The sequence below is a fragment of the Jatropha curcas genome, chromosome 4 (assembly GCF_041381405.1).
Source record: "Jatropha curcas cultivar XTBG-Jc1 chromosome 4, XTBG_Jcur_1.0, whole genome shotgun sequence".
Classification (NCBI taxonomy): domain Eukaryota; kingdom Viridiplantae; phylum Streptophyta; class Magnoliopsida; order Malpighiales; family Euphorbiaceae; genus Jatropha; species Jatropha curcas.
Window position 1 is genome coordinate 1,205,615 of NC_143154.1, and position 24,289 is coordinate 1,229,903.

At 30.6% G+C, this 24,289-nt stretch overlaps 4 protein-coding genes across 5 annotated transcripts; 2 read left to right on the top strand and 2 right to left on the bottom strand.

Annotated features, from left to right (window-relative positions):
* The first annotated feature begins 17 nt into the window (after nucleotides 1-17).
* On the top strand, nucleotides 18-4,005 carry LOC105647090 (aspartyl protease family protein 1). Its single transcript, XM_012233080.4, has 10 exons — nucleotides 18-438; nucleotides 790-925; nucleotides 1,147-1,382; nucleotides 1,942-2,166; nucleotides 2,268-2,403; nucleotides 2,490-2,569; nucleotides 2,661-2,760; nucleotides 2,857-2,917; nucleotides 3,303-3,374; nucleotides 3,473-4,005. The coding sequence occupies exons 1-10, from the start codon at nucleotides 140-142 to the stop codon at nucleotides 3,685-3,687; spliced, it is 1,560 nt and encodes a 519-aa protein (XP_012088470.1). The 5' UTR covers nucleotides 18-139; the 3' UTR covers nucleotides 3,688-4,005.
* A 5,026-nt stretch (nucleotides 4,006-9,031) lies between these two features.
* Nucleotides 9,032-12,723, bottom strand: LOC105647092 (Putative methyltransferase family protein). 2 transcript variants are annotated; one of them, XR_016320486.1, is made up of 8 exons: nucleotides 12,558-12,723; nucleotides 12,360-12,464; nucleotides 12,184-12,270; nucleotides 11,411-11,431; nucleotides 11,199-11,292; nucleotides 11,006-11,090; nucleotides 10,589-10,832; nucleotides 9,032-9,266 (listed from the first exon to the last, which is right to left on the bottom strand). XR_016320486.1 is itself a non-coding variant. In XM_012233082.4 (8 exons), the coding sequence occupies exons 1-8, from the start codon at nucleotides 12,669-12,671 to the stop codon at nucleotides 9,204-9,206; spliced, it is 762 nt and encodes a 253-aa protein (XP_012088472.2). In that variant the 5' UTR covers nucleotides 12,672-12,722; the 3' UTR covers nucleotides 9,038-9,203. The 2 variants fall into 2 exon arrangements, 1 of the variants encoding a protein (XP_012088472.2); XM_012233082.4 differs by having other exon boundaries at nucleotides 9,038-9,260; nucleotides 10,664-10,832; nucleotides 11,381-11,431; nucleotides 12,558-12,722.
* Nucleotides 12,724-13,419: 696 nt separating this feature from the next.
* Nucleotides 13,420-16,225, top strand: LOC105647093 (cell wall integrity/stress response component). The gene is made up of 5 exons (XM_012233084.4): nucleotides 13,420-13,730; nucleotides 14,472-14,590; nucleotides 14,955-15,012; nucleotides 15,148-15,225; nucleotides 15,722-16,225. The coding sequence occupies exons 1-5, from the start codon at nucleotides 13,532-13,534 to the stop codon at nucleotides 15,913-15,915; spliced, it is 648 nt and encodes a 215-aa protein (XP_012088474.1). The 5' UTR covers nucleotides 13,420-13,531; the 3' UTR covers nucleotides 15,916-16,225.
* A 767-nt stretch (nucleotides 16,226-16,992) lies between these two features.
* On the bottom strand, nucleotides 16,993-20,406 carry LOC105647094 (putative aquaporin PIP2-8). Its single transcript, XM_012233085.4, has 4 exons — nucleotides 20,032-20,406; nucleotides 19,639-19,934; nucleotides 17,747-17,887; nucleotides 16,993-17,259 (listed from the first exon to the last, which is right to left on the bottom strand). Exons 1-4 carry the CDS (start codon nucleotides 20,324-20,326, stop codon nucleotides 17,140-17,142), a joined length of 852 nt encoding a protein of 283 aa, XP_012088475.1. The 5' UTR covers nucleotides 20,327-20,406; the 3' UTR covers nucleotides 16,993-17,139.
* Between the last annotated feature and the right edge of the window lie 3,883 nt (nucleotides 20,407-24,289).

A 24,289-nucleotide genomic window follows, 5' to 3' on the forward strand; every position in this document is an offset into this window, starting at 1 on the left:
AAACGGACACATACATATACATAAGTGAAAACGAAAGACTTTTACTCAGACCAAACCTCTCTCTTTCTCTTTCTCTCTCAGAACGGCACTCTCTTCCTCTGTCGTCGAGAGAGTTCTTCTCCATTTCTCTAATTCTCTAATGGCTGCTGCTGCTTCTTCGTTTTCTTGTTCTTTCTTTTGTTTGTTGTTGTTAATCTTATCAAATATATGTTACGGATTCAGCACATACGGGTTTCCTATACATCACCGGTATTCGGATCCAATAAAGGGGATTTTAGCGGTCGATGACTTGCCGGAAAAAGGTAGTCCCCACTATTATGCTTCTTTGACTCACCGGGACAGATTAATCCATGGCCGAAAACTGGCCGCTTCTGATAATTCCACGCCTCTTACTTTCTTTTCTGGGAATGAAACTTATCGGATCAGTTCTCTTGGATTGTAAGTCTTTTTTTTTTTTTCTTTGGTTATATGGAATAATCTTGTTTAGTTGCTGAGTAAATGGAGGAAACTGAAAGAAAAATTTAAGTAACTAAACTTATCACCTCAAAAGAAAAAAAAGAAAAAGAAAGTAATCATTTAGTTACTGAAAATAGTAAAGTCGTGTTTGGAAACAGGTCTTAGCCTGCATTTTTCCTTTTGTTTGGAAGCAATTGTAAACTCTCGACTTTCTACGCAATCAAACATGGGATAAAGATGATTTCTTTCCTTTTGTTTTTAAATTAATGTTTTTTTTTTTTTAATGTTTTGTTCAATTTTATAATTCTTTGTTTTGTTTTTTTTTTTTTGCAGTTTACATTATGCAAATGTTTCAGTTGGGACACCAAGTTTATCATTTCTTGTAGCACTAGATACTGGTAGTGATCTTTTCTGGTTACCATGTGATTGTAAAAGTTGTGTCCATGGCTTGCGATCTTCATCTGGAGAGGTATTCCTTTCTATTTTTGCTAATTTCTTCTCTCTCTCTTTTTTTTTTCCTTTGACTTTTCATATTTAGTAATTTGTGTTAGTTGTTCGCCGGATTTTCCATTTTTGGTAATTTCTGTTAAAATCTGTTTCTTGGATTTTTCTCTTCGCTAGGTTCTTGAAGTCATGATTTCACAATCTTCAATAGTTTTTTTGATATATATATATATTTTTTTAAACCAGGAGCTAGAGCTTAGTATTTACAGTCCTAATAATTCATCAACGAGCGAAAATGTCCCCTGCAACAGCTCCTTGTGTTCAGCGCAAAGTCGATGCGCCTCCTCTCAAAGTACTTGTCCTTATCAGGTTTTATACCTTTCTAATGGCACTTCATCAACTGGGTTTTTGGTAGAGGATGTATTACATTTAACTACAGACGATGCTCAATCAAAAGCTCTTGATCCAAAGATTAAATTTGGGTAGGTAATTTCTATTGTTTCAGAGCTCGCTACGAGGTTCAGTTTATGACAAGCACCGCTTTAGATGTTGGAAAAAGCAGTTTCGAACAGTTATTTAGCTCTTTTGAAGCGTGGATGATTGGACCATGTGAAATTCACCCTAAAAACAAGCTTTGAATGACCTCTAATTAACATTTCTAATGCAGTGTTGTTTTCAATAATAAACAGAAATGCTAAACCGATTCCGTGTATTTTTAGGAACGGCATGATTCGGGGCTGCCTAGGCTTTCATCTTGAATACCTTGATTGTGAATATGATAGGGAATTGTGTGCTCTTGAACTAATGTTAAAAGGGTTTTCAATTGTGAGATTTTCAATGCTTGAAGTAGATCAAATCATGTATCAAAGGCTTCAAGAAAATTATGTTATAATTTATTGCATTATCCCTCACATGTGTGTAGAAAAAAGCATTTATTGTTTGTGTTTACTTCATTAGTATCCTTGTACTGATATCTATTGAACAAACTTTTATTTCTTTAAGGCATTTGTGATTGAAATGTCTTACTTTTATTTTTTGCAGTTGTGGTCAAATACAAACTGGTTCATTTTTGGATGGTGCAGCTCCCAATGGCTTATTTGGGCTTGGTATGAGTAATATCTCTGTTCCTAGTACTTTAGCAAGAGAAGGGTATACTTCAAATTCATTTTCCATGTGTTTTGGACCTGATGGAATGGGGAGAATCAGTTTTGGAGATACAGGGAGCTCTGACCAAGGAGAAACTCCTTTCAACCTAAAGGAGCCACAGTAAGTGCTCAATTCTTGAATTTTCATCTACACACACTATTCTTTTATCCGAATACCATGATCGGTATACTTATTGTTCCATGCAAACTCTTGTTTACCAGCCCAACTTACAATATTAGCATCACAAAAATAAATGTGGATGGAAATGATACTAATCTCGAGTTTGCTGCAATTTTCGATTCCGGTACCTCTTTCACATACCTCAATGATCCAGCCTATTCAGTTATATCAGAGAGCGTAAGTATATGCAGTAATATGATTTGGTATTTACTAAAGTTCATGTTCCATCATTTGGTTAGTTACGGTTTATATTATATTTTCAGTTCAATAACAAGGCAAAAGACAGACGCTATACATCTGGTTCTGGTTCTGGATTACCTTTTGAATACTGTTATGAGATAGGGTGAGTTAAATCACCGCAAAGTCCCCCTTCTTCTTTTTGCATCATTGCATCTTTTACAATACTTAAACATTGACTTTCACGATGAACACAGCTCAAATCAAACGGATCTAGAGATTCCAACGGTGAATCTGGAGATGAAAGGTGGTAGCCAATTTAATGTCACTGACCCAATCGTGGTAGTTAATCTTGGGGTAATGTATCGTTATTATTGTTCTAATATGTTATTAATGCTTCTTGGATTACAACTAATTTTCTCTTTACTTTCTTTTCCTCTTTTCAATCTACAGGGGAATGCTTACATATATTGTCTAGGTCTTGTCAAAAGTGGAGATGTAAATATCATCGGACGTGAGTATCTGGTTATGACAGTAGTTACTTCTTAACATTTGCAGCAAACTGCATGATCTATGCAGAATAAAATTTATCCTATTTATTTCTTGAGAATTTTATATTTAAGAAAAAGCGAGAAAAATAACCCACTTCCCCTAATATTTTGGAACTGTAAGTTATAGGAGATTGTATGAATGAATGAAGATATTGACATGGAAGGACCTTAGAGTCTATAAAACTGTTAAGGTTTACCACCGGCTCTGTCTCAATTTCTGATGCTATATTTTTGGAGAAAGCTTAGAAATGACACGGTTTTGAATTAATTAGACATTTCCCTGATATGGAATATAATGCTCTACGTTCTTGAACTTTAATGAGTTGCTACTACTTTCTTTCAATGCAGAAAATTTCATGACGGGTTATCTTATTGTTTTCAATCGTGAAAGGAACGTGTTGGGTTGGAAGCCATCAAACTGTGAGTACACCATATTCACTTTAAGTTGTTTTTAACTTAAAACACGTATCTATTTCCACTGAGACTTAATTTTTGGTATAATGTCACTGGTTTTGCAGGTTATGATGCTTTGAACACCAACACCTTCCCTATCAACCCATTAAGTCCTGCAGTGCCACCTGCTACTGCAGTCAATCCAGAAGCCACATCAGGAACCGGCAATACTACTAATATATCAGGAGCGACTTCACCTCCGGCAAATCATTCACCTCGGTTGAAACGTTTTACTTTCACAATTATAATGGTTCTTATTCCATTCTTTATCATTGTTTGATTCATCCTTTTGTTATCTTCTTGTTTTCAATGCTTTTTCCATATCTATGTAGTATATATATATACACACAAAGAGGCATTTCTTCCAGGTATAGTTACACGGACGAATCGGAAGCATTGATGGCTTCCTATTTAATTTTTGGTATTGATTAATCTGATTTGATCCTGCAGTTGTAAATATGTTTAGAACATAAGCAGATACAATTGATGTTGTAGTGCTAAATTTTGGTTATCTATTCTTGGAGTTGATATTTCTTTTTGTAGTTTGACTATTATACTTTGTATTAATCTAGTTTAAGACAGCTTTCATTTTTATTAATGCGCCATTTTGTTGTGTTTGATAATATTCTTTAATTCTCCCTTTAAAAAAAAAAAAAAAATTCTTTCATTCCATTTGAAAGCTTATTAGCTAGCTGTCTATTCCAAACACCCTTAGTTGTATTTTTTTTTTTTTTTTTTTTTGCCCTTTTTTAATGTGCTTAGACAGACAATTACTGAATTACTAATTCAATCATATAAATTAATTACCTTTAAATTGAAGAATTGCATGCCTGAAAATAAATAGTAAAAAGGGAAGTAAATAATCTTATTTGCCAAAAACTATTCACTGAAGAAGAGAGTTGACTTTTCAGTCTACAACAGGCGATTTTTTTTTTTTTTTTTGGACCTTTTGCGTTGATCTCTTCAGCTGTAGAGTATAAAGATTTGAGGCCTTTTTAGTAAGTGTATTTCATGGGAATCAATCTTCTATTGTCATCTCTATGAAAGTTAGTTTACATTCGTGAGAAATTCATTTTTATGTAAAAGGAAAATCCTTAATAAATTAGAAAATAAATAATAGTAATAATAATAATAAATTAGAAGTTCCACCTCTTGCTTTAGAAAAAAAGATTAGATCTGGTGGACCTAAAAGAAAAATTGAGTCTATTATGAGCCCTATGTGCTCTTTTTCTGTACTTCTGAAATACAGATTCATTTCGTAGAAAAAGCAAAATATGGAACAGTTTAAGCTGGTCTAGTTATTATGGAATCAATTCCTTCTCAAATTTTTTTTTTTTTTGAAACCACCAATGTCTGAACCTTATTATCAAGTACCTTCCGATCCGATTTTGGGCTTAGTTATAGTTAAATATTCTTCTCCCCTTCCTGCAAATGTGTTTAGTGGAAATCGAATCCGAGAACTCTTTCCACATATTCAATCTGCGTTGCCAACTAAATTACAACGCGTAAGTCGATTTCAAAAGATTTTAATACATTAAAATTCATTCCATTTCTTTCTGAGTTTTTTTTTTTTTTTTCGAAAAATTTTCAAATTTAATATTTAGTTGCTTTATTTATCTAAATGGAGGACAATTAGTTATTGAAAAAAAAAAGAAAAATCTTAAATCCAACTGCATAGACACAATCTAACAAAATAAGGATTCCCCCGTGAGCCAATGTTATGATTCAAAATCAGCGATGACCATGGATCGGATTCAGATCGGATTATGCAAAATCCATATCCGATCCACGAAGACATTCATATATTTAAAAGAAAAATAAAAATAAAATAAATAAAAATTTATATTATTTATTGTGTTTGAAAATACAATAATAATTTATTTTACATCAAATAATAAATCTTATAACATATTTCTTATTATTAAATAAATAATAATAATGTTCAAATCCTGGCAGCATAAAAATAATCAATTTTGTAGGTTCAAATCATGGCAGCATAACCAAGAGTGCAAGTTCCATGGAAAGAGTAAAGAAGGAATAAATAAATTTGATAACCTCTTTAACTTAATTACTTTAATATTACGACACTTTCAATTTTACTTTAATCCATCAAATACTTTAATTTATAAAATTACACCTGTTAAACACTTTAATTTTCAAATTTACTTTATTAAACGTTTCAACTTGAAAATTTAGATCAATTAAAAACCCATTAAAAAGTCGAAATTTATGAAAATTTTATTCCAAAAATCATACTAAATACATTTTAATCGGTATTTTGTAGATAAAAGTCAAAAATCCTAAAAATTATTAATACTAATGTTAAAATGTGTGTAATATTATCAAAATTTACAAGTTTAGATACACAATAAGTCATCCACAAATTTTAAAGTATCACAACGTTGAAGTTGTAAAGTTTAGGCGAATTTATTTATTCAACTAAAGAATAAAGTCCCAAACAATATATTAATAACGTTTAGCGTTTTGGCACCATTATTTTAATTTTCTGCTAAAGATTCATGAATGCAGTTCAAGTAACAGCAGGTACATAGTTGTTGTGTTTGCTAAAATTTGTTAATCATGTCTCCAACTCCTTTTAATAAACCAAGACAAGGCCCACCATTTATAACTAATTCTAAAGCTAATACTTAAAACAAAAGTTTTGATTAATATATAACTACTTTGATTAGTTAACCCTAACCACCGTCCGACATTCCTAAACATATTTTCAAAATTTTTATATAATGCAAAATTACCAAATATGATTTAAAAAAACATCAATAAAGTTAATCAGGCGGTAATTTGATTGATCTCCTCACTTATGTGGAGAGTGGAAGGTCTTGAGTTCGAAACTGTTTTCACTAATTTAGAAGGAAATACCTTATCATATAAACTGCAGTGTTATTTCGACGCATAAAAGCTTCCGATGAATTCAAAAAAAAACATCAATGAATTATATATATATATATATATATATATATATAATCTTGTTCGGAAAATTTAGTACCAATTATATACATGTTAAAATTGAAAATAACTAATATTATTTCTATATTAAAAGGGGCAAAAGTTAAATTGGTCTTTGAACTTATTAAATCAAATTACCATATGTAACAATTGAAATTTTAAATTTTACAAATGGATTAACTTGAGTCATTAATCATTTTAGAGTCCTTTAATGCTGAAAGAAAGAAATTTGACATTTTCCATTTCTTTATTACACATATGATCCGATTATATTAATTGCATATTATTTTTTAAGCATAGATGAATTAGCATCTTCTTTATTTTTTACACTTGCTAATTTTCTTTATGCGAGCTCGTTATATAGTTATTATTTATATTCATTTAAATTTTTATTTATATAATATTAAAATATAAATTCTTATTTAGATTGAGTGGTTAAAATACATTAAAATTTATAGCCACAACAAATATTTTTTTGGTTTTATATTAACATACTAATTCATACCGTTTCTATTATATGTTAGTTGCTTTCATTAATTTATAAAAATTATCATATGACTTTATAAATTTTATAATTAATTTATATATTTTATTAATAACTTTTACTATAATCTCTTATAGTAAATAAATACACTTTAACAATAGAATAAGAAATCAATCTAATAAATCAAATTAAATATTTATAAATAATAATAAATTTTTATTTTTATTTTTTTAGTCAATTAAAATCATGAAAGCATTTAAAAAATTATTAACAAAATTATATTATTTAATAGAAATAGAATTTGAATTATATAAGATATCAATATAACTAATAAAATTTTAAAAATAATAATTTTCATTTTAATTTTTTACCAACCAAATTAGGGTGCAATTTGTAATTAAAAAAATTTAATCATATTCTTTTTAAATCAAAATTTGAACGATCTAGATATACTTGTTAAAATAAATTCAAAAAAATGTAAAAGTTTTACGTTTACATATATTATTTAAAATAACAATGCTGAAGCTAAATTATAAATTATTATAATAATAATAAATTATTATTAATAATCTATATAATAATATAATGAAATATAATATAATTAAATATAATAAGATAATAATAATAAAAATTTAAAATTTTGAAATACTTAATTATCTATATATATTTATCTATTAAAAAATCAAAAACAAATATCCGATCAAATTATAAAAATATTATATATATTTTTAGGTTAAAATCTTTTAATCGGGTAAAACTAAAATTATTTTATAATATATTAAATTTCACAAGGATAATATCAACAATCCCATTATTTTCCCTCATTCCGACTTTTCTATATAGATAGAATAAATAGATAGATAGATGATTAGGTATATTTTTTGCATATTTAAATCATATTATATCCGAAGCATATAGACTCGATTAATTTTAGATTCACAAAATAAGTCACGCCGAACCGCTTCCTCGTAAAAATTTAAATAAATTCCATTTCTAGCGTATGAAATTGAGACTTTTAGCTAAAAGAAAAGAAATCCTACTCCATCTCACCCTTAAGTTTTTCTGTTTAGGTATATTTATGAGTCAGCTTATGCAGTTTTTCACAAGGTGATTTTAAAAGCATGTTCTTCTGCATTAATTTTTATACATTCTAAAGTATTATTTTGAAATGCTATTAGTACAACATTATTTCCGGGAACTTTGAAATTTCTGCTATTTCATAAAAAACAAAAAAGAAAAGAAAAGAAAAGAAAAAGAAAAAGTGAAACACAAGATAATTTTTCATACTATTTGGCTTTAAAATAAAAATAATAATGGTTACTTATACTTGTAGTGTCCGAATATCTAATTTTTTTTTTTTATTTTAGTGTCTGAAATTAAAAAAAAAAAAAGAAAAAGAAAAAGCCAACAATCTATAAAAAATAAATAAAGCAAAGAAAATTGAGTAAAATAATTCGTTTTGATTTTCCGGTGAGAAATTTCGCTAAATTCACTTTTTTTTTTTTTTGAATTGTCCTAAAATTATTAATTCAAACACTTAAATACAAATGTTTTCCCTTCTGACACCAGGATATGAAAGATAAAAAATTTAGAGACCAAATTTATAATTATCCCTTTAAAAAAAATTGAAAAAACAACTTCTGACAGGTAAAAAAGCTGAAAAAACAACTTCTGATGGGTCTCTAGACAGCAGGCAACAAGACAAATGGCAAGAAAATTGTCACGAAGCATTGATACAGTAAGATTGGATTGCTTAAAATCTACTACTTCATCATTTTCTTTCTCCACCTTCTTAACTAATTCATGTTCTGGGGCTAACAACAACTCTACTCTAGCTCTTATCTCCTACAAATCGGGTTATTTATATATACCCTCGCTAGGTTGTTCAATTCCCATGCAAACAAAAAACGAAGCTGAGAGCAACCAATATCACCTTACCTTACTATGGCTTCCATTTTTACTCTGCTCTTAAGCTCAGTTCTCATATTTTCAGTATCATTACAAGGAAATGCACTAAGCTTGAATTACTATGAGAAAACATGTCCTGACCTTGATTTGATAGTCACAGATGCTGTCAAGAGCGCGGCGACGAGAGACAAAACAGTTCCTGCAGCTCTCCTTAGAATGCATTTCCATGACTGTTTCATAAGGGTGAGAATTAAAACAAAGCATCTATATATGTTTCTTACCTTGGCAGTCTTACTGTTCAAACTAATTGATTACTTTGCTTTTGGCTTTCAAGGGCTGTGATGCTTCTGTGCTGTTAAATTCAAAAGGGAGCAACAAGGCAGAGAAAGATGGGCCACCTAATGTTTCTTTGCATGCCTTTTATGTCATTGACAATGCTAAGAAAGTAGTGGAAGCTCAATGCCCTGGAGTGGTGTCTTGTGCTGATATTTTGGCTCTAGCTGCAAGGGATGCAGTTGCAATTGTAAGATAATAGAAAATACAATAGCTAAAATTAAAATTTTGAATTTTTAATGACTAGAGTTCAAAACATTAACCTATGTACTTGCCAAACACAAAATTTAAAGAAAAAAAGAAAAAGAAAAAAAAAAGACAAACAGTTGGGAGCTCAATGCTAAATGCTAACTTCCAATCTAAATTGTTGAGGTCACTAACTCAATTCATTATGCAGTCTGGTGGACCAACATGGGATGTGCCAAAAGGAAGAAAGGATGGAAGAATATCCAAGGCAAGTGAAACAATACAATTACCTGCTCCAACTTTCAACATCTCTCAGCTGCAACAAAGCTTTTCTCAAAGAGGTCTATCCATGGATGATCTCGTAGCTCTTTCAGGTAAACGAAAGCCCAACAAACATATCATTACTTCTATCTCATCCTCACTTACTGCAGTAAAATGATAATGTTACCAATTATCAATACACAGGTGGGCATACTTTAGGCTTTTCCCACTGTTCATCCTTCCAAAACAGAATCCACAATTTCAGTGCCACACATGACATAGACCCTACTATAAATCCAACATTTGCAGCAAGCTTAAGGAGCATCTGCCCTAAAAACAACAAGGCAAAGAATGCTGGTGCCACCATGGACCCATCCTCAACAACTTTTGATAACACATATTTCAAGTTGATCCTACAAGGAAAAGCCCTGTTCTCTTCAGACCAAGCTTTGCTCACAACTACAGGGACTAAAAATTTGGTTTCCAAATTTGCCACCTCAAAAGAAATTTTTGCACAGGCATTTGTGAAATCCATGATCAAAATGAGTAGCATCACAGGAGGCCAGGAGATCAGGAAGGACTGTAGGGTAGTAAATTAAAAATCTCTTAGCCTGGTTCTAGACAATTCTAAACTATTGAGAGATGGATGATCAATCAGATATATTTACTTTCTTCCATTAAGAAACCTGTATCACAAATAGCAACTATAAACAGGTATTTTTGTATTAGATTGTAATAAAATTGAAGCGTATCAAACTTTCTCCAACGTAAGCAGCTCATGAAGACAAAATAATAATATATAATCAAGAAAAATGTCCACGAACAGATTGCACATAGACACAGGTCTATTCTACACTGTAATTACAAATAATATCTCTAATCAATAACAGAATTGCCAATTTAGCAAAGATTTTGAAATGCAGCTACAAGCTAAACCTTTAACATCCTGTAATCATATCTCCTTTAGTAGCATTCGTGTCTAGGCAGAGGCGCAGATATTATCCATGACATAAACTCAAACTCTCGTAAATGGTCATCTTACCATGGAAGAGCGAGTCTCTTGTGCCACAGAGAAGTGATAATGCAATGAAAGTGAATGCCTCACTAGATGCTAAACCAAGCTATTAGTTTCCTCAGTATTTTTGCTATTGAGTACAATCTCAGCCAATTGAATGTTGCCATTTAATCCAGATGCCTTGTAGGATGGCATGAAAGAAAATCCATCAAGTAGCTTCACACATTTTAATCCCCACTTCACCATCAAGAATTCAATAAGATGGTGCCCGCTGCAGATTATCACAAAAAAAATATATATATATATATATATATACAAATAAAGCTTGCAAGAGGTAAAAAAAAAACAAGAAAAAGGCAATTGCACTAGACAAGCAGGCAAAACTACAAGTGCACATGCTATGGCGTATAATTGGAACATAATTCAAAACCGATGGAGAAGTACCTTCGATTATGATAAGTTGTTATAAGGACAGAACCCGGAGAATTTTGGAGCAGGAATGTCAAGGTGGCAAAGAGGTCATCAAAGGCTTAAAAACAGAAATAGCAATGAATTTTTCAGCCCAAACAAACTAAGTGCAAGGGGATTCCCACAGGGGGGAAGGAGTATGAAGAATGTAGCAGAAAAATGATTTTACCACTCGCTTCATAAAGTACATCAGCACCAAGGATAATTGTTGGCTTTAAACTGAATATAGCTTCATCCCAAATTCCCCATGTTAATCCCAGTACCTACAAAGTAAGATGAACAAAGAAGAAAGTCAAGGCCAATCAGGGTCAACTAATGAAAAAGAAAATTTTACTAATTATCATGGTTTACATTGCACTTGAGCTTATTTAGGTTGCATACTTTTCTGATGTTGTCCAGCACCTGTTGCTCCAAAACAATAATATCATAAGAGTTAAGTTACTGAGTGAAAACCAGAAATCAAATTAAGGTAAGAAGACATCAATCTAGCCAAACAAACCCATTTAGCATGCACACTGCAGACATGAGCTCAAGAAGTGTCTACATAAATGAACCTCAAAAATTTTCTAACTATATAAGAATGCCAAAAAACTGAAATTTGAATGAGAATAATGCAGTTTCTAGTGAACTGAAAGTTGGCACTCCATAGATAGGTAGACTCAAGGAATGGTCCCATGAACTCACAACTCCATTAAAATCATTATGAGCAGAAGACCTTATTTTAACAATTGATTTAAAGAAACACCTTATTTTAACAATACAGTGATATATATGGCATAAATTTTAAAGCCCAAGTGCTAGTTAGTGCATTTTTTAAATGCACAAAACCTAACTCCTAAATGCATAACATCTAAAAAATTTGTAACCATGTCCAAAGTTCAGCGAAGTCAAAATTTGGAGAATATAACGGCCATTTTTTGGTACAAAAAACATCTGAAACAGAGGAAGGACGACCTGTCACTTCTGCGAAAGAACCAGAAAAGTCTATCTCAACTTACTTGAAAGACGTGTCATCCAAAAGAAAAAACCTTTAAACGACATTTTCCTCATTGGATGCAATAAAAAAAAAAAAAAAAAAAAAAAAAAAAAAAAAGACAGTGTTCAGGAATCTTAAAACAATGCAGACAAACAGGAGTATCAAGCGAAGGAAATACCTCCAATCTATTGGAGTCATCGGTGAGAGTGACATCGGAACCCAACTTGGCCGCCGTTAATCCCGGCAAGGAAGTTCCGGCACCGAGCTGCAAACTAAGAATCACATAAATATAGATAACAAGAGTAAATTAAACGAAAAAAATTCGGTCAAATTTAAGAAACGAATTTGAATTACCTCAACTACGCGGGCACCTGAAAAGCGGTCTCTCTGTTGCCAAACGTACTCGGCGAGAATTACACTACACGGCCACACAAATAGCCCATACTCTTCCTTCATGTTCTGTTTAAGAACATTGAAAAAGTACTCTAATTTTTTTCATTTCTACGCTTAATTTTTATTTTTCAGGAAAAGCACAGAATGTTGAGTGAGTACCTCAATTATCGAGATAGAAAACGCCGGTTGTTCCTCGTCGTCGCCGAAGGCATGCCGAGATATCGTCGACATATGCCGGTCCGACGGTTCTTCATCGCCGTCTTTCCCTTGCATAGTGACGCGATGAATTACACCTCAATATTAACGGACCTTGTCAGTTAAGTTGCCGTTTTATTCTTTATCTTTAGGTAATTAAATATTTAGTCCCTATAGTTTGACTAACATTATAATCACGTCCTTTTTGTAATTTCCTTTATTTGAAAAATTCAAATTTTGAAGGAAAGAAAATAAAAATTAACAATTTTACACTTTTTTTTTTGTACATTTGGATTTGGGATAGAGAATTGATGAAGGTAAAACGATTAAACTGGTTGGATTTTTTTATTTATTCTTAAACTATTCATTTAATTAATAACATATTATATTTTGTATTAAAATATTTGATACATGGTGATTTTATTGGTCTTTTTATATACGGAATCTCTCGAGTACGAGTACTTTTGATTATAGTTGTTTCACCGATTCAGTAGGTTAACGGAAAAATCACCCTTTTTATATAGTCTTATAGTATTATTTTGACTCTTAAAAGCCTTTAATTTGTTATTTTAATATCGGAAAGAGTATTCTGATACGATTATTAAAATTTATCATATTTACGATGACTCTAATCGTACTGTATGTTAATCAGTTTTGTGTCGAAAACTGGCGAACATAATCCGGATAAACATCTAACCGGATCCCGTGGACCAAACACTACCTTACTGCGGTTAGAACTAGCCGTCAGATAAAAATGATCTATCAATCAAACAGCAAAAGGCCACGCGTAAAGCAAATACACACGAGTCAGCAAAGATGAAATCGTTTTCTCACCTCACAGAATCACACTCATTCCCTTTCTGGAAACAACCCCAATTCTGTTCCTTTTGGCCTTTTCTTCTCTTCTCTTCTCTCTTGGTGCAGCACAGTGTTTGGCTATGGCGTTTGCTCAGTACTTGCTAGCTGTTCCCGTTGAGACTTCAACTCATCCAAAAATCACGATCCTCAACTCTACCGCTTCTTCTTCTTCTGCCGCTTCTTCTTCTTGTTCTTCTTTATATTTCTCGTCTTCATCTAATTGGTCTAAGGCTCAAAAACTCTCTTTCTTTCCTAAACTTCAAAGAATCGGACATAAAGGTAATTTTTTGATGTTAATTAACTTTCTGCTTGATTTTTTTAGTTGCAGTCTGGATAGTTAATTTATTTGAAATTTTATTTTTGCAACCTGATAGCAATGAATGTTTTTTTTTTTTTTTTTTAAATTAAAGTCTTTTTAAGTCTATGATGCAAACTTCATAATTATTAGGAAATCAATGAACTTTTGCAATTTTTGGTTTTTCCCTGTAATTTGAAATCATTTCTTGATATTTCAATTTCTGTGTCAAATATAGTTTTTGACATTGACATTGGTGCTAATTGTAATTCTTGGTATTAATTGAACCCATGTACGTGTGTGAAAGGCTTCTACTGAAAATTTATTTGTTTGGTAAAATTTTCACATAAGCATATCATATGATATGGTGTGTATATATATATATAGCATTTCTATGGAAGGGATGATATTGAGAGAGAAGACTTGGCAAAAAGATTCAGATTTTTCTTTTCCTATTTTTAAACATTAAATAATTTTGTGCCAACTAATTATTTAGAAAATGTAATCGGTAGTTCTTTGTGGGGTCTTACACTTATAAACATGTAATATCAGATGCTAACACAAATTAAAGCATTGTTCATAATTAAAATTTTGGACCAAAAATTTGAAATGTTTTTGAGTTATTGACCAAAAAGCAAATTGTCTGTACATTGTGATTACCTTTTTCTTTCTGTATATAATTCATGGCTTGTGACTTGTTGTTTTTATGCTTGAATTGTAATCAGCTAAAGCTATGCCACAAGAATCTGAAGTCAGTTTAGCTGCAGATGCCTTTACTCATTTCAAGCATCTGCTTCTGCCAATCACAGACAGGAATCCTTATCTTTCTGAGGGCACAAGACAGGTGACCTTCCTTTAAGGCACCTCAATTTTTCTTAACAGCTTTTCTTTCTCTCTTTCTTTCTTTTGAAATCACTTCCCTCATCTATTTGCTAAGTGCTCTTAACCATCCATAATTAACCCTCTTTGCCTTAGAAGTTGAATAGTCTTAATACAGGTCATAGAAAGTATTGACTATACTGATTCATTGTCATGTATAAAATGCAATTGGAATGTTTTTTGTTCTCATCAAGTCTTCAACGCCAGTGAGCAATGCCACTTAATCGGGAAATTTTGATTTCCTAGCTCCGCAGCCTTGTTGGCATGGTGTTGGCTTCAATTATTCATTTTGTTGGTTTTTTTATTTATTCTGATTGTTTATTCAACAGGCTGCTGCTACAGCTGCTGCATTGGCTAAGAAATATGGGGCTGACATCACTGTTGTGGGTAAGTGCATTGACTTATGCTGTGTATTATCATTTCTCATTTAAAGATGTAGGGAACTAAATAGTGGAGGTCTACTTTATGTTACAGATTCTTTTTAATGCAAAATTTTAAGGAATCTTGAATTATTATTTGCAGTTATTGATGAAAAGGAGAGAGAGTCATTGCCAGAGCATGAAACTCAAATGTCTAGCATTCGCTGGCATCTATCTGAAGGTTTGTGTGTGATCCCATAACTTTTGAAACATTGGAAAGTTTATCTTCCAGACTTGTATTAGAGGATGTGTGTGTTCTTTTCCTTTTGTAGCTAAGGAAGTTTAACTATGATAATTCACAAATTAACATTGATCAATAAAACACATACTAAGCTCGGTTTGAAAAAATTGAATGTGGATAGAATGTACGAAGAAAAGGTACGAGTAACAGAGGGATTATATTTATTAATAAGCCACTCAGTATGATTCTTGATGTGCATGCATATGGAGCATTAGAAAAGTAAATGTAGCGGCTTGATGGATATAATAATGGTAATAATTGATGTATAAAATGCAAGTCGTCATCATCTTATCTTCTTTTTCTTTATATATATTTGTGCTTATCTAAGTTGTGACAACTGACAATAGAAAATTATTTTAGTAGCTAATGTCTTTATCCAAAATGGCAACTATATGATTAAGTTGCTTGTTATTTTTGAAAAAAAAAAAAATGACAGGTGGATTCCAGGAATTCAAGTTATTGGAGCGGCTCGGCGAAGGGAACAAGCCCACAGCCATCATTGGTGATGTTGCTGATGAACTGAACTTAGATTTGGTAGTCATAAGCATGGAGGCAATTCATTCCAAGCATGTGGATGCTAACTTATTGGCTGAGTTCATCCCTTGCCCTGTCTTGCTTTTACCGTTATAAACCCAGCGTTTTTCCCAGGAGAAGAAACCAGCAAGTATACTGAAAGTGTCAGTTTTCTCCTGGTGGGGCTTTTAGTTTTGGTCTAGTTTTTTTGTTTCTAGTGTGAGTTATGTTTTGTGGATGGCTTGGGTTGACAAAGGCAGTTTTTTGAGTTTCTAATAGTGTGGGGTTGTGAATAGGTAAGCCTAGTTAACCCTGGGGAAAGGGGTCAAGCCTACTCTTGGTGGTGTTTTTGTAATTTACATTAGATGTAACCTGTGATTGGTTATTTTTTCTAGCTGCTGATGTTTGGGAGTTGTTTTGCATTCAACTTTGATCATCAGACTTTTTCCAGCTAAAATTTCTGTAGCTTTTATAGCCAGGGTTGAAGTTGTAGTACTAGTACATGGTGGGCCCAATATGGAGGAATTGGAATACCTCCATTTTTGTTTCCTGGCCCAATGGGCCTTTGATTATATTAAATGCACATTAGTGGTATCTTTTAAAACTTTAAAATTTTCTTAAGGTCTGTGGCCAGAACAATCCATGCATCAACTGCTGATTACCAAGTAAGTAATTTTTTCTGTTCTGCACCCACTTGTAAGACTCAATAATTGGTATTTGGTAAACAAACTGGTCGATTAAGTTTGTTTTTCTTTTTAGAAAAAAAAAAAAAAATCTAATTTCATAGTGATTTTACTAGAAAAAATCCTAAAAAAAAATTAGTTCTTAAAAATCAAATTGATTTAATCAGAAAAATAAGTCAAAATTAAAAAATTCTGTTAATATGTTTTTTACTGCTGCACTGTCATTTGAATGATGTTATGTTTTTAACCATTGCACTCTATTTGAATGGCAAAATGTTGAAATTTTTTAAGATTTCTTGCAATGAGTGGACTTAGGCTGTGTATAGCAAAGCTATTTAACCTATTTTTATGTATTTTTTAAAAAATGTTGATTAGGTATGATCCTAATATATTTATAAGAGAGCAGTTGTGAGAAATTGAACACATGATACAAGAAGATATAATTATTCCAATATCAAGAAAGGTTGATTCAAAGTTGATAAACCATAAGAGAAAAGAAAGAAAGAAAGAATAGTTTAGAAATATTGTTTTCACACTAACGAACACCACTAGGGGTGATCTGAAGAGTACAAGCAGATAATGAATACCAAATTGTTCTAAAGTCTCAATTCAAAGAAGCATTAATAATTTAATACAATAACTAAGATTGAAAATGAGTTTACATAACAGGGTTGCCGCGGAATGATCCCAAAGCTTTAACAGCTCCTGCTCTCAATACAATCTGATGATATGCTGCTGCTGCTGCTGCTCCAACAAGTGGTCCGACCCAGAAAATCCACTGTTTCACCAATATTTTAAGTATAATTTATGAGTATCGGTTTAATTTTGATGCCTTTATAACTATTCTAAACTCTTATGGTCCATTCAGCAGTATTAGCTGTTTTAATATATGTTAACTATTATATTAGTAGCTGTTAGTTATTTATATTGCAGCGGTTTAAATTTAAAGTGTTCGGTAAAAATAACTGTTTAACTTAAAATGATAAACAAATGACATTAGGTATGATTATGGAAAAAATTTTAATTAAAGCTAAACATTAAAAGTTAGAATGTTTAATGTTTCGTAAAAAGCTATTTCTAACATTTAAAACCTATTATAAAAGCTATATTACTGAAAGTTACAATTAACAGAAGTAGAATTTTGACCAAAACGCTAAAAGTTAGTGTAGAAGCTTTTGCCGAACAGTTTCCGAATATATATATTGATGGAGTTATTGAATAAAATGAAATTACAAAAGGGGACAAGTTAAGAGTAAGAGACTTACATGATCATCCCAAACCATCTTCTTGTTATAAATGACAGCAGCTCCAAAACTTCTAGCAGGATTGATCCCAGTGCCAGTTATGGGGAGGGTGGCCATATGCACTACGAACACAGTAAATCCAATAGGCAACGGAGCCAAAACCTGAACCATTCATTAATTACGGATTAAATTAAATTAATAAACTTTCAAGCAATCTATAGATGGTTAAATCGGTACTAACATTTATTTTAATTAAATTGGACTTTGAAAAAAGAAAAACAAACATATATTAGTCCACCTACTGAGTATAAAAATAATATAAATTTTCATATTTTCAAATAATTTTTTCAAATAAATGACAAAAAATGAATTTCGCTCCATATGTTAGAGTATAAACTTCATTTTTGTAATTGATTGTATTTCATTTATTCCAACAAAGTATATAATTAAAGATTGAAAAATAATTTAAGATATATATTGATATTGGAGGAGAAATAAATGATATATTAAGGTAAATTAAGAAAAAAATGACAAAAAAAATAAGTTAAACTATTTTCTTAATCTTGATGAAAAATTAGTTGTGTCTGTATAAAAAGAATGGAAGGAGTAAGTTTTATTTCTAGATTATTGATTTTTTTTAATATTGCATATTTTTTAACGTATTAGAAAACAATTATATTTCTAAGATGTAAAAGACAAAAATGTACCTTTTTACTTTGTCAAGCCTTTTTACCCATTGCAAGTAAAAAAAATCACGATTTTTAAAAAAAACTAATTTTAGCATGTACTCTTTTCTTTTTTTGAGAAAATAATAATGAAATAAAATTTTCAAAATTTTTTTTTCTGTGTATAATTATTTCTAACACTTTTGTTTTTTCCTTTTTTTAGAAGCACTAACACTTATTGTTTATTGTTTATGATACAGTAACATTTAAAAGAAAAATTTTCTTTTTATCGGTTTGGTATATGAAACTGTCTATATATTGAGTGTAGATAAATTTTATCTACTAATTATATATATTGCTCCGATCTACAATTGACTCGGGAACTCTTCAAAATTAATAAAATAATGATGAATGTTTTTTTTTTTTTTTTTTGTGTAACCCACTAGTATCCAAACTACCGGGGCTTAGTTACAGTTAATGTTCGTTGCCCCTCTCTACATGATAGGTTTAGTGGAAATTGAATCCGAGAGCTCTTTCCATGTACCCAATCTATATCGATAACTGAGTCACAGCTCGTAGGTAAATGTTATACTCTTTTATTTCAAGATAAGTTTATAAGAAGAAATACAAAATAGCAAATTATTTGGTGTTATACTTTTTCATTTAGACTCTATTCAACAACAATTTTTATATTAGCGTTTATATATTTTCTTTTTTCACAAAAAGAAATACACATTTCATTTTACTAATAGTTTATACTGTGGTATCTAATACCGTTTATTTTTTATTTTTTATTTTTTATTTTTTATTTTTAATTTTTTTGAAAGAATCTAATACAGTTAATTTTATCAACATAAAGTTGATATACTATTAAATATTCAATTACCACAAAATATAATTAATTTAACACCACATCAACAATCATACTAAAGTAAACATCTAAATATAATCAAATGGTGGTTTGATTGGTCTTTTCACTTATATAAGCAATGAAAGATCTTGAGTTTGAAGGGAGGGGAGGATTACCCCTCAAACACCAAGTCAATTCATAAAGTTTTTTTTTTTTTAAATGTCACTGTTTTTATTTTCTTTTAGTGAATGTTCAGAAAATATCCTTGTTAAATTAAAAATTTATTTTTAATTGTTTTGGTGAAAGAAATGAACTCATATACTGGGTGTACGGGAGTCTTTCCCTTCAATATAAATATACACGTGCAAACTAAAAGAAATCCCGCTACAAATACTTACCGGAACATGGGAGTCACGGGCTTTCCGTTTAGGGTCAGTGGCGGACAAGACGGTGTATTCAAGGAAAAATGTGCCAAGAATCTCAACTCCTAAACCGGTGCCGATTGAAAAACCAGCCGTAACAGAATTTGCACCACCGCCAAGGGACTTGTAAAGATCCTTTACTAGTCCTTTCACTAGTGCTACACCAATAATAGCTCCTACGCATTGTGCCACTATATACGCCACCGCGCGATTCAACGACACCTTCCTTGCCAGCAACAGCCCGAACGTCACCGCAGGATTAATATGACCTCCTGCATGTCGTTTCAAATCACAAAAGATTATCACATTAAATATGTAATAAAAAAAAATATACTAAAAAAATGAAATAATTAAACAAAAGTTGTGTACCAGAAATCCCAGCGGTGCAATAGACAAGAATGAAAATCGTGCTACCAAAAGACCAAGCAACGCCAAGAAGACCAACGCCGCCACATCCACTAGACATAGTTGAGGCTTTGTTGGCTATAACAGTGGCTACAGTGACAAAAAGGAAGATAAGTGTGGCCACAAGCTCTGCAATTACAGCTCTGTAAAATGACCATTTCGTTAGCTCTTCAATGTCCAACAATGGAGCTGGAGGTGGGTCCACATAGTCCTTCCCATGTTGATGTGCTACTTCTTCACCGAGTTCCTTATTAGCCATGCAGCCGGTTAATGGTGGTGGTGGTGGAGAAATATTGATATAGAGAATTTATGGATAAGACAGTGTGCATGCTCTTCCATGAAACTGTGGATATAAATAATGCTGATTTGAAATCATCCACCTAGTAATTCTAGAATTATTTTTAAAAATATAAAAAAGTAATCTTTTTTTTTTTTTTTTTTTTTTTTACAACTTGACAATAGTTCGAGATTAAATATTCATTTCCTAATAATTAAAAAAAAAAAAAAGAAAAAAGGTTGGCTTTGCCCTAGTGTGATGACAACCACAAATCAAAAATTTCAAATATAAATTGCTGACTGCCAAGCTAAGAAGATAAATTGGTGTGTGTTGAAAATAGAAAATAGAAATTAAAAAATGTTTCCATAAAAGATAATTTGAATGCAACGTGAGTGGGTCTCAATTTCCCAAACAACAGGACAATTTCTGTTATTAGGATCAAATAACCGTTATGGAAATTTTCTGAATGTGACATTTATTCAAACCCATTCATTTTAAACATAAATACTCAATCTCCATTAACAAACTACTTATTAGCATTTCAACAAAAATGAGTTTTTTTTATTATTTACAAATGCGAAATGGATATTTAATTTAGATTTAGTAACGAACAGAAAAATAGAAACAAAAAATTCATATAACTGAATAAACTAATTTGAGATTAAGATTTAATTATTGTTATTTGTACTTATAATCAATAGTTCAATTCTATTTTCCATGCAGCCATTGATGGTGTGGAGTGATAAATGCTTCAGGATTTGCAAAGTTGAGTTTCAATTTGATATGTGATTTCATTTCCTTTTGTTCTCTGTCCAACGACATTGACAGGACCAAGATACGACAAATTAATATTTGAAATACATCTTGGAAAACAACCAACTGATATTAACAGGCCTTGAGGCCTCTGCCTCTCGTTCTTCTTATCTGATTCTTCATCCTCTTCTCCTCCTTTTTTTTGACAAAAAAAATAAAAAAAGAAAAGAAATAATAGTGAGAAGAGTACAAAATAAAGCCAGTTTGTCATATTTATATCCTCGTTGTAGGGAAGGGAAAAAACAATAGGAAATTTAATACCATTTAGTGAAAGCAGAAACAGTTAAAAATATTTGAATTCAAAATTTTTTACTTCTCAACTATAACTATTTATATAAAAAAAATGAAAAACTTTATTAGCTTGATAAGAAAAGACAATGTTGGTTCTTACTAATTGCATTGATATTGTTGGTTAAGTTTATATTAATTATTATTTGAGAACAATAATAACAAAATAATAAAATTTATATTTTCAAAGTTAAATGAATTTTTAAATCATCTTCATTATATGATTTTTAACCAATTTGATGAGTTTTTGTAAGAAAAAGGGTGTATCATAAAATATTTTTTAAGCTCATTTAAACTTAATAAAAAAAGAATTTTCATATTTTATATAAATCTAAATTTTTAGTATAAATATATCTATTTTTAAATAAATGTGGCAAAATTGAGACCGGCTAAGGTAAGGTGATAAGGAAGGGACTTTTCTACCACTTTTTTTTTTTTGAGTATCAGGGAAGAAGGATTCGATGATAAGGACTTTTTTTTTTTTGAGTATTAGGGAAGAAGGATTCGATGATAAGGAAGGGACTTTCTATCATTTTTTTTTTTTTAAGTATTAGGGAAGAAGGATTCGAATCTAAATCTACTGTCAGATTATATATGCACTTATCACTCGGCTATGTTTTAATGTACTTTCTGCTGCTTTTTAATATAGATACATAAGAGTAAATTATATGCACTTACCACTCGGTTATGTTTTAACATACTTTCTGCTGCTTTTTAATATAGATACATAAGAGTAAATTTCTTAAACTATTTCAAGTAATACAATTCAATTAAAGTTTCATACCTTTTTCTTTTTTTTTTTTTTTTTTTTTTGCCTTTTCTTTGAGAAATAATACTGTTTAAATTAATTACTACCCATAATCTTAAATAACTGTAAAAACTCTAAAAAAAAATTCATTAAGCCTTAGAGTTAGTAAATTCAATTGGAATGAATAAAAAGTCTGATTTCTTATTAATCAGATTTTAAGTTCAGTGAAAAGTATTTCTAAAATGTTAATAATTAATATTTCAGATTGCATTAGGAGAATATCCTTAACTATAACTATTAAAAAACACACTCATTATTGTTTATACATTTTTCTTTTTCAATAATAAGCTTTAACATTAAAAATTGAAAAAATTACCATTATCCAAAGGCTATATCAGAAAAAATAGATGCCTTTCATTGCTCATCTCTCCCTCCCTCCACATGACACACATAACAAGATAATAAAGTTCAAGTAGGACCCATTTGAAAATGAAAAATCAGAATATATAAAACAACTTGTTCATAAATTTTGGGAACAAAATACATTGTCATAAAACTCATAATATTGGAGATTCTTCTTTTATTTATTATTTATTTATCAGAATGCTTGGTGGGCTGAAATAATACTGCGTACTATAAAATAGGGGTAGTCCTTCCTAAACTCACCAAATTGGTGAAAATCTTCTTCTATTCTCACTAAATTAATGAAAATACTAGTGATTGAGAATACTCAAACTTAAAACCTTTTACTCATCATATAGGTGGAAAGATCGATTGGTTAGAGATTCTTGCTTTTTTGTTTACTTAGAAAATAAATTATGTGTAAACAACTAATTATGTTATTTTCTTTACTTACGAGTCTTGTAGGAGGCTAATGTAAAAAGCAAATAGGGTTGTGAATCAGCCGAACTCTAGGATTTCTATTTTTTAAGTAAATAGGGCTAATGAATCAAGAAAAATTTATATGTACATCTTTAAGTCTATATTCATTTGGATTGATGGAATGTAAAATTCAAAAATTTTATACAATTATGAAATATAAAATTTATAAATTCAAATTTTTTGAATTTTACACTCTTTTGAAAAAAAAGAATAACTTAGATTCTATTATTATAAAAAAATAAAATTAAGAAAATCCTACCTTTGAGGTAGGATTTCTTTTTTTTTTTTTTTTTGAAATGGTGTAATTAAGATGGATTTATTACTTTCATACATTTTGGCCTTTTTTTTCAACCACACAGGAAAAAATTAATAAGTTTATGTAATATTTTAATTTTATTACGCATATTATATCAATTCAAACCAGTTAAATGGTATTCCTTCCGTTTTAAAATATAAATTATTTTTTTATGATTATTTTATCTCAAAATATAAATTGTTTTGAGTATTTTAAAGAGTAATAAATGATATTTTTTCATATTATTCTTATTTACAGGAGATATAATAACTGCATTCACGAGCTATTCTTGATTTTGAGATAAATGATAATTTGATCAAATTACATTTGAATTTGTTATAATTTAAGAGACTTAATTGCTTCGTCTCATGTAAAAAGCTTAAGCGATTTATATTTTGAAAAGAGAGAGTAATAAGCAAGGCTGCTATGACTTTGCAATAATCATTTTGATACTCTCCATCTTGCAATGCTTCCCTGCTGATAATTGATTGCATTAATTGACTCTTACTATGGATGGAAGCGGGATGGATATCCGTGAAATTTAAGCTACACATACTCATATCCATTTAAAATTTACTATCTGTATCCATTTAAAACCTGTTAGAATATTCATTTAAGTATCCATATCCAAACCTGTTTAAATTTTTACTATCCGTACTCGTTTAAAGTACTCTTATATGGATAGGGTATCCACGAATTTTAACTATCCAAATCCGAATTTATTTAAAATATAATTTTTACTAATAATGGATAGGATATCCATGAGTACCAATAGCGGATAATGGGTAGCGGGTATCTAAAGACCTATACTCGTACCTTACCCGTATCCATTACGGATAGTAATTTCACTATCTGTATCTGTCTTAAACCCACTTAAAACTACTCATATCCTCTTTAAACAGATCGGAGCGACGCAAGT

Bases quoted from the DNA above. Each gene is read 5' to 3' on its own strand.
- LOC105647090 (XM_012233080.4), top strand. From the start codon at position 140: ATGGCTGCTGCTGCTTCTTCGTTTTCTTGTTCTTTCTTTTGTTTGTTG. The intron at 439-789 runs GTAAGTCTTTTT...TTTTTTTTGCAG, and splicing joins CGGATCAGTTCTCTTGGATT to TTTACATTATGCAAATGTTT. The intron at 3,375-3,472 runs GTGAGTACACCA...CTGGTTTTGCAG, and splicing joins GGGTTGGAAGCCATCAAACT to GTTATGATGCTTTGAACACC.
- LOC105647092 (XM_012233082.4), bottom strand. From the start codon at position 12,671: ATGCAAGGGAAAGACGGCGATGAAGAACCGTCGGACCGGCATATGTCG. The intron at 12,465-12,557 runs GTACTCACTCAA...GTTCTTAAACAG, and splicing joins TTTCTATCTCGATAATTGAG to AACATGAAGGAAGAGTATGG. The intron at 9,261-10,663 runs GTTTAGCATCTA...TTGCAGCTAGAG, and splicing joins CTGAGGAAACTAATAGCTTG to CCAAAATATCAGCACAAGAC.
- LOC105647093 (XM_012233084.4), top strand. From the start codon at position 13,532: ATGGCGTTTGCTCAGTACTTGCTAGCTGTTCCCGTTGAGACTTCAACT. The intron at 13,731-14,471 runs GTAATTTTTTGA...AATTGTAATCAG, and splicing joins TCAAAGAATCGGACATAAAG to CTAAAGCTATGCCACAAGAA. The intron at 15,226-15,721 runs GTTTGTGTGTGA...AAAAAATGACAG, and splicing joins TCGCTGGCATCTATCTGAAG to GTGGATTCCAGGAATTCAAG.
- LOC105647094 (XM_012233085.4), bottom strand. From the start codon at position 20,326: ATGGCTAATAAGGAACTCGGTGAAGAAGTAGCACATCAACATGGGAAG. The intron at 17,888-19,638 runs GTAAGTATTTGT...TGAATGGTTCAG, and splicing joins CCCGTGACTCCCATGTTCCG to GTTTTGGCTCCGTTGCCTAT. The intron at 17,260-17,746 runs GTAAGTCTCTTA...TTGGTGAAACAG, and splicing joins AGATGGTTTGGGATGATCAT to TGGATTTTCTGGGTCGGACC.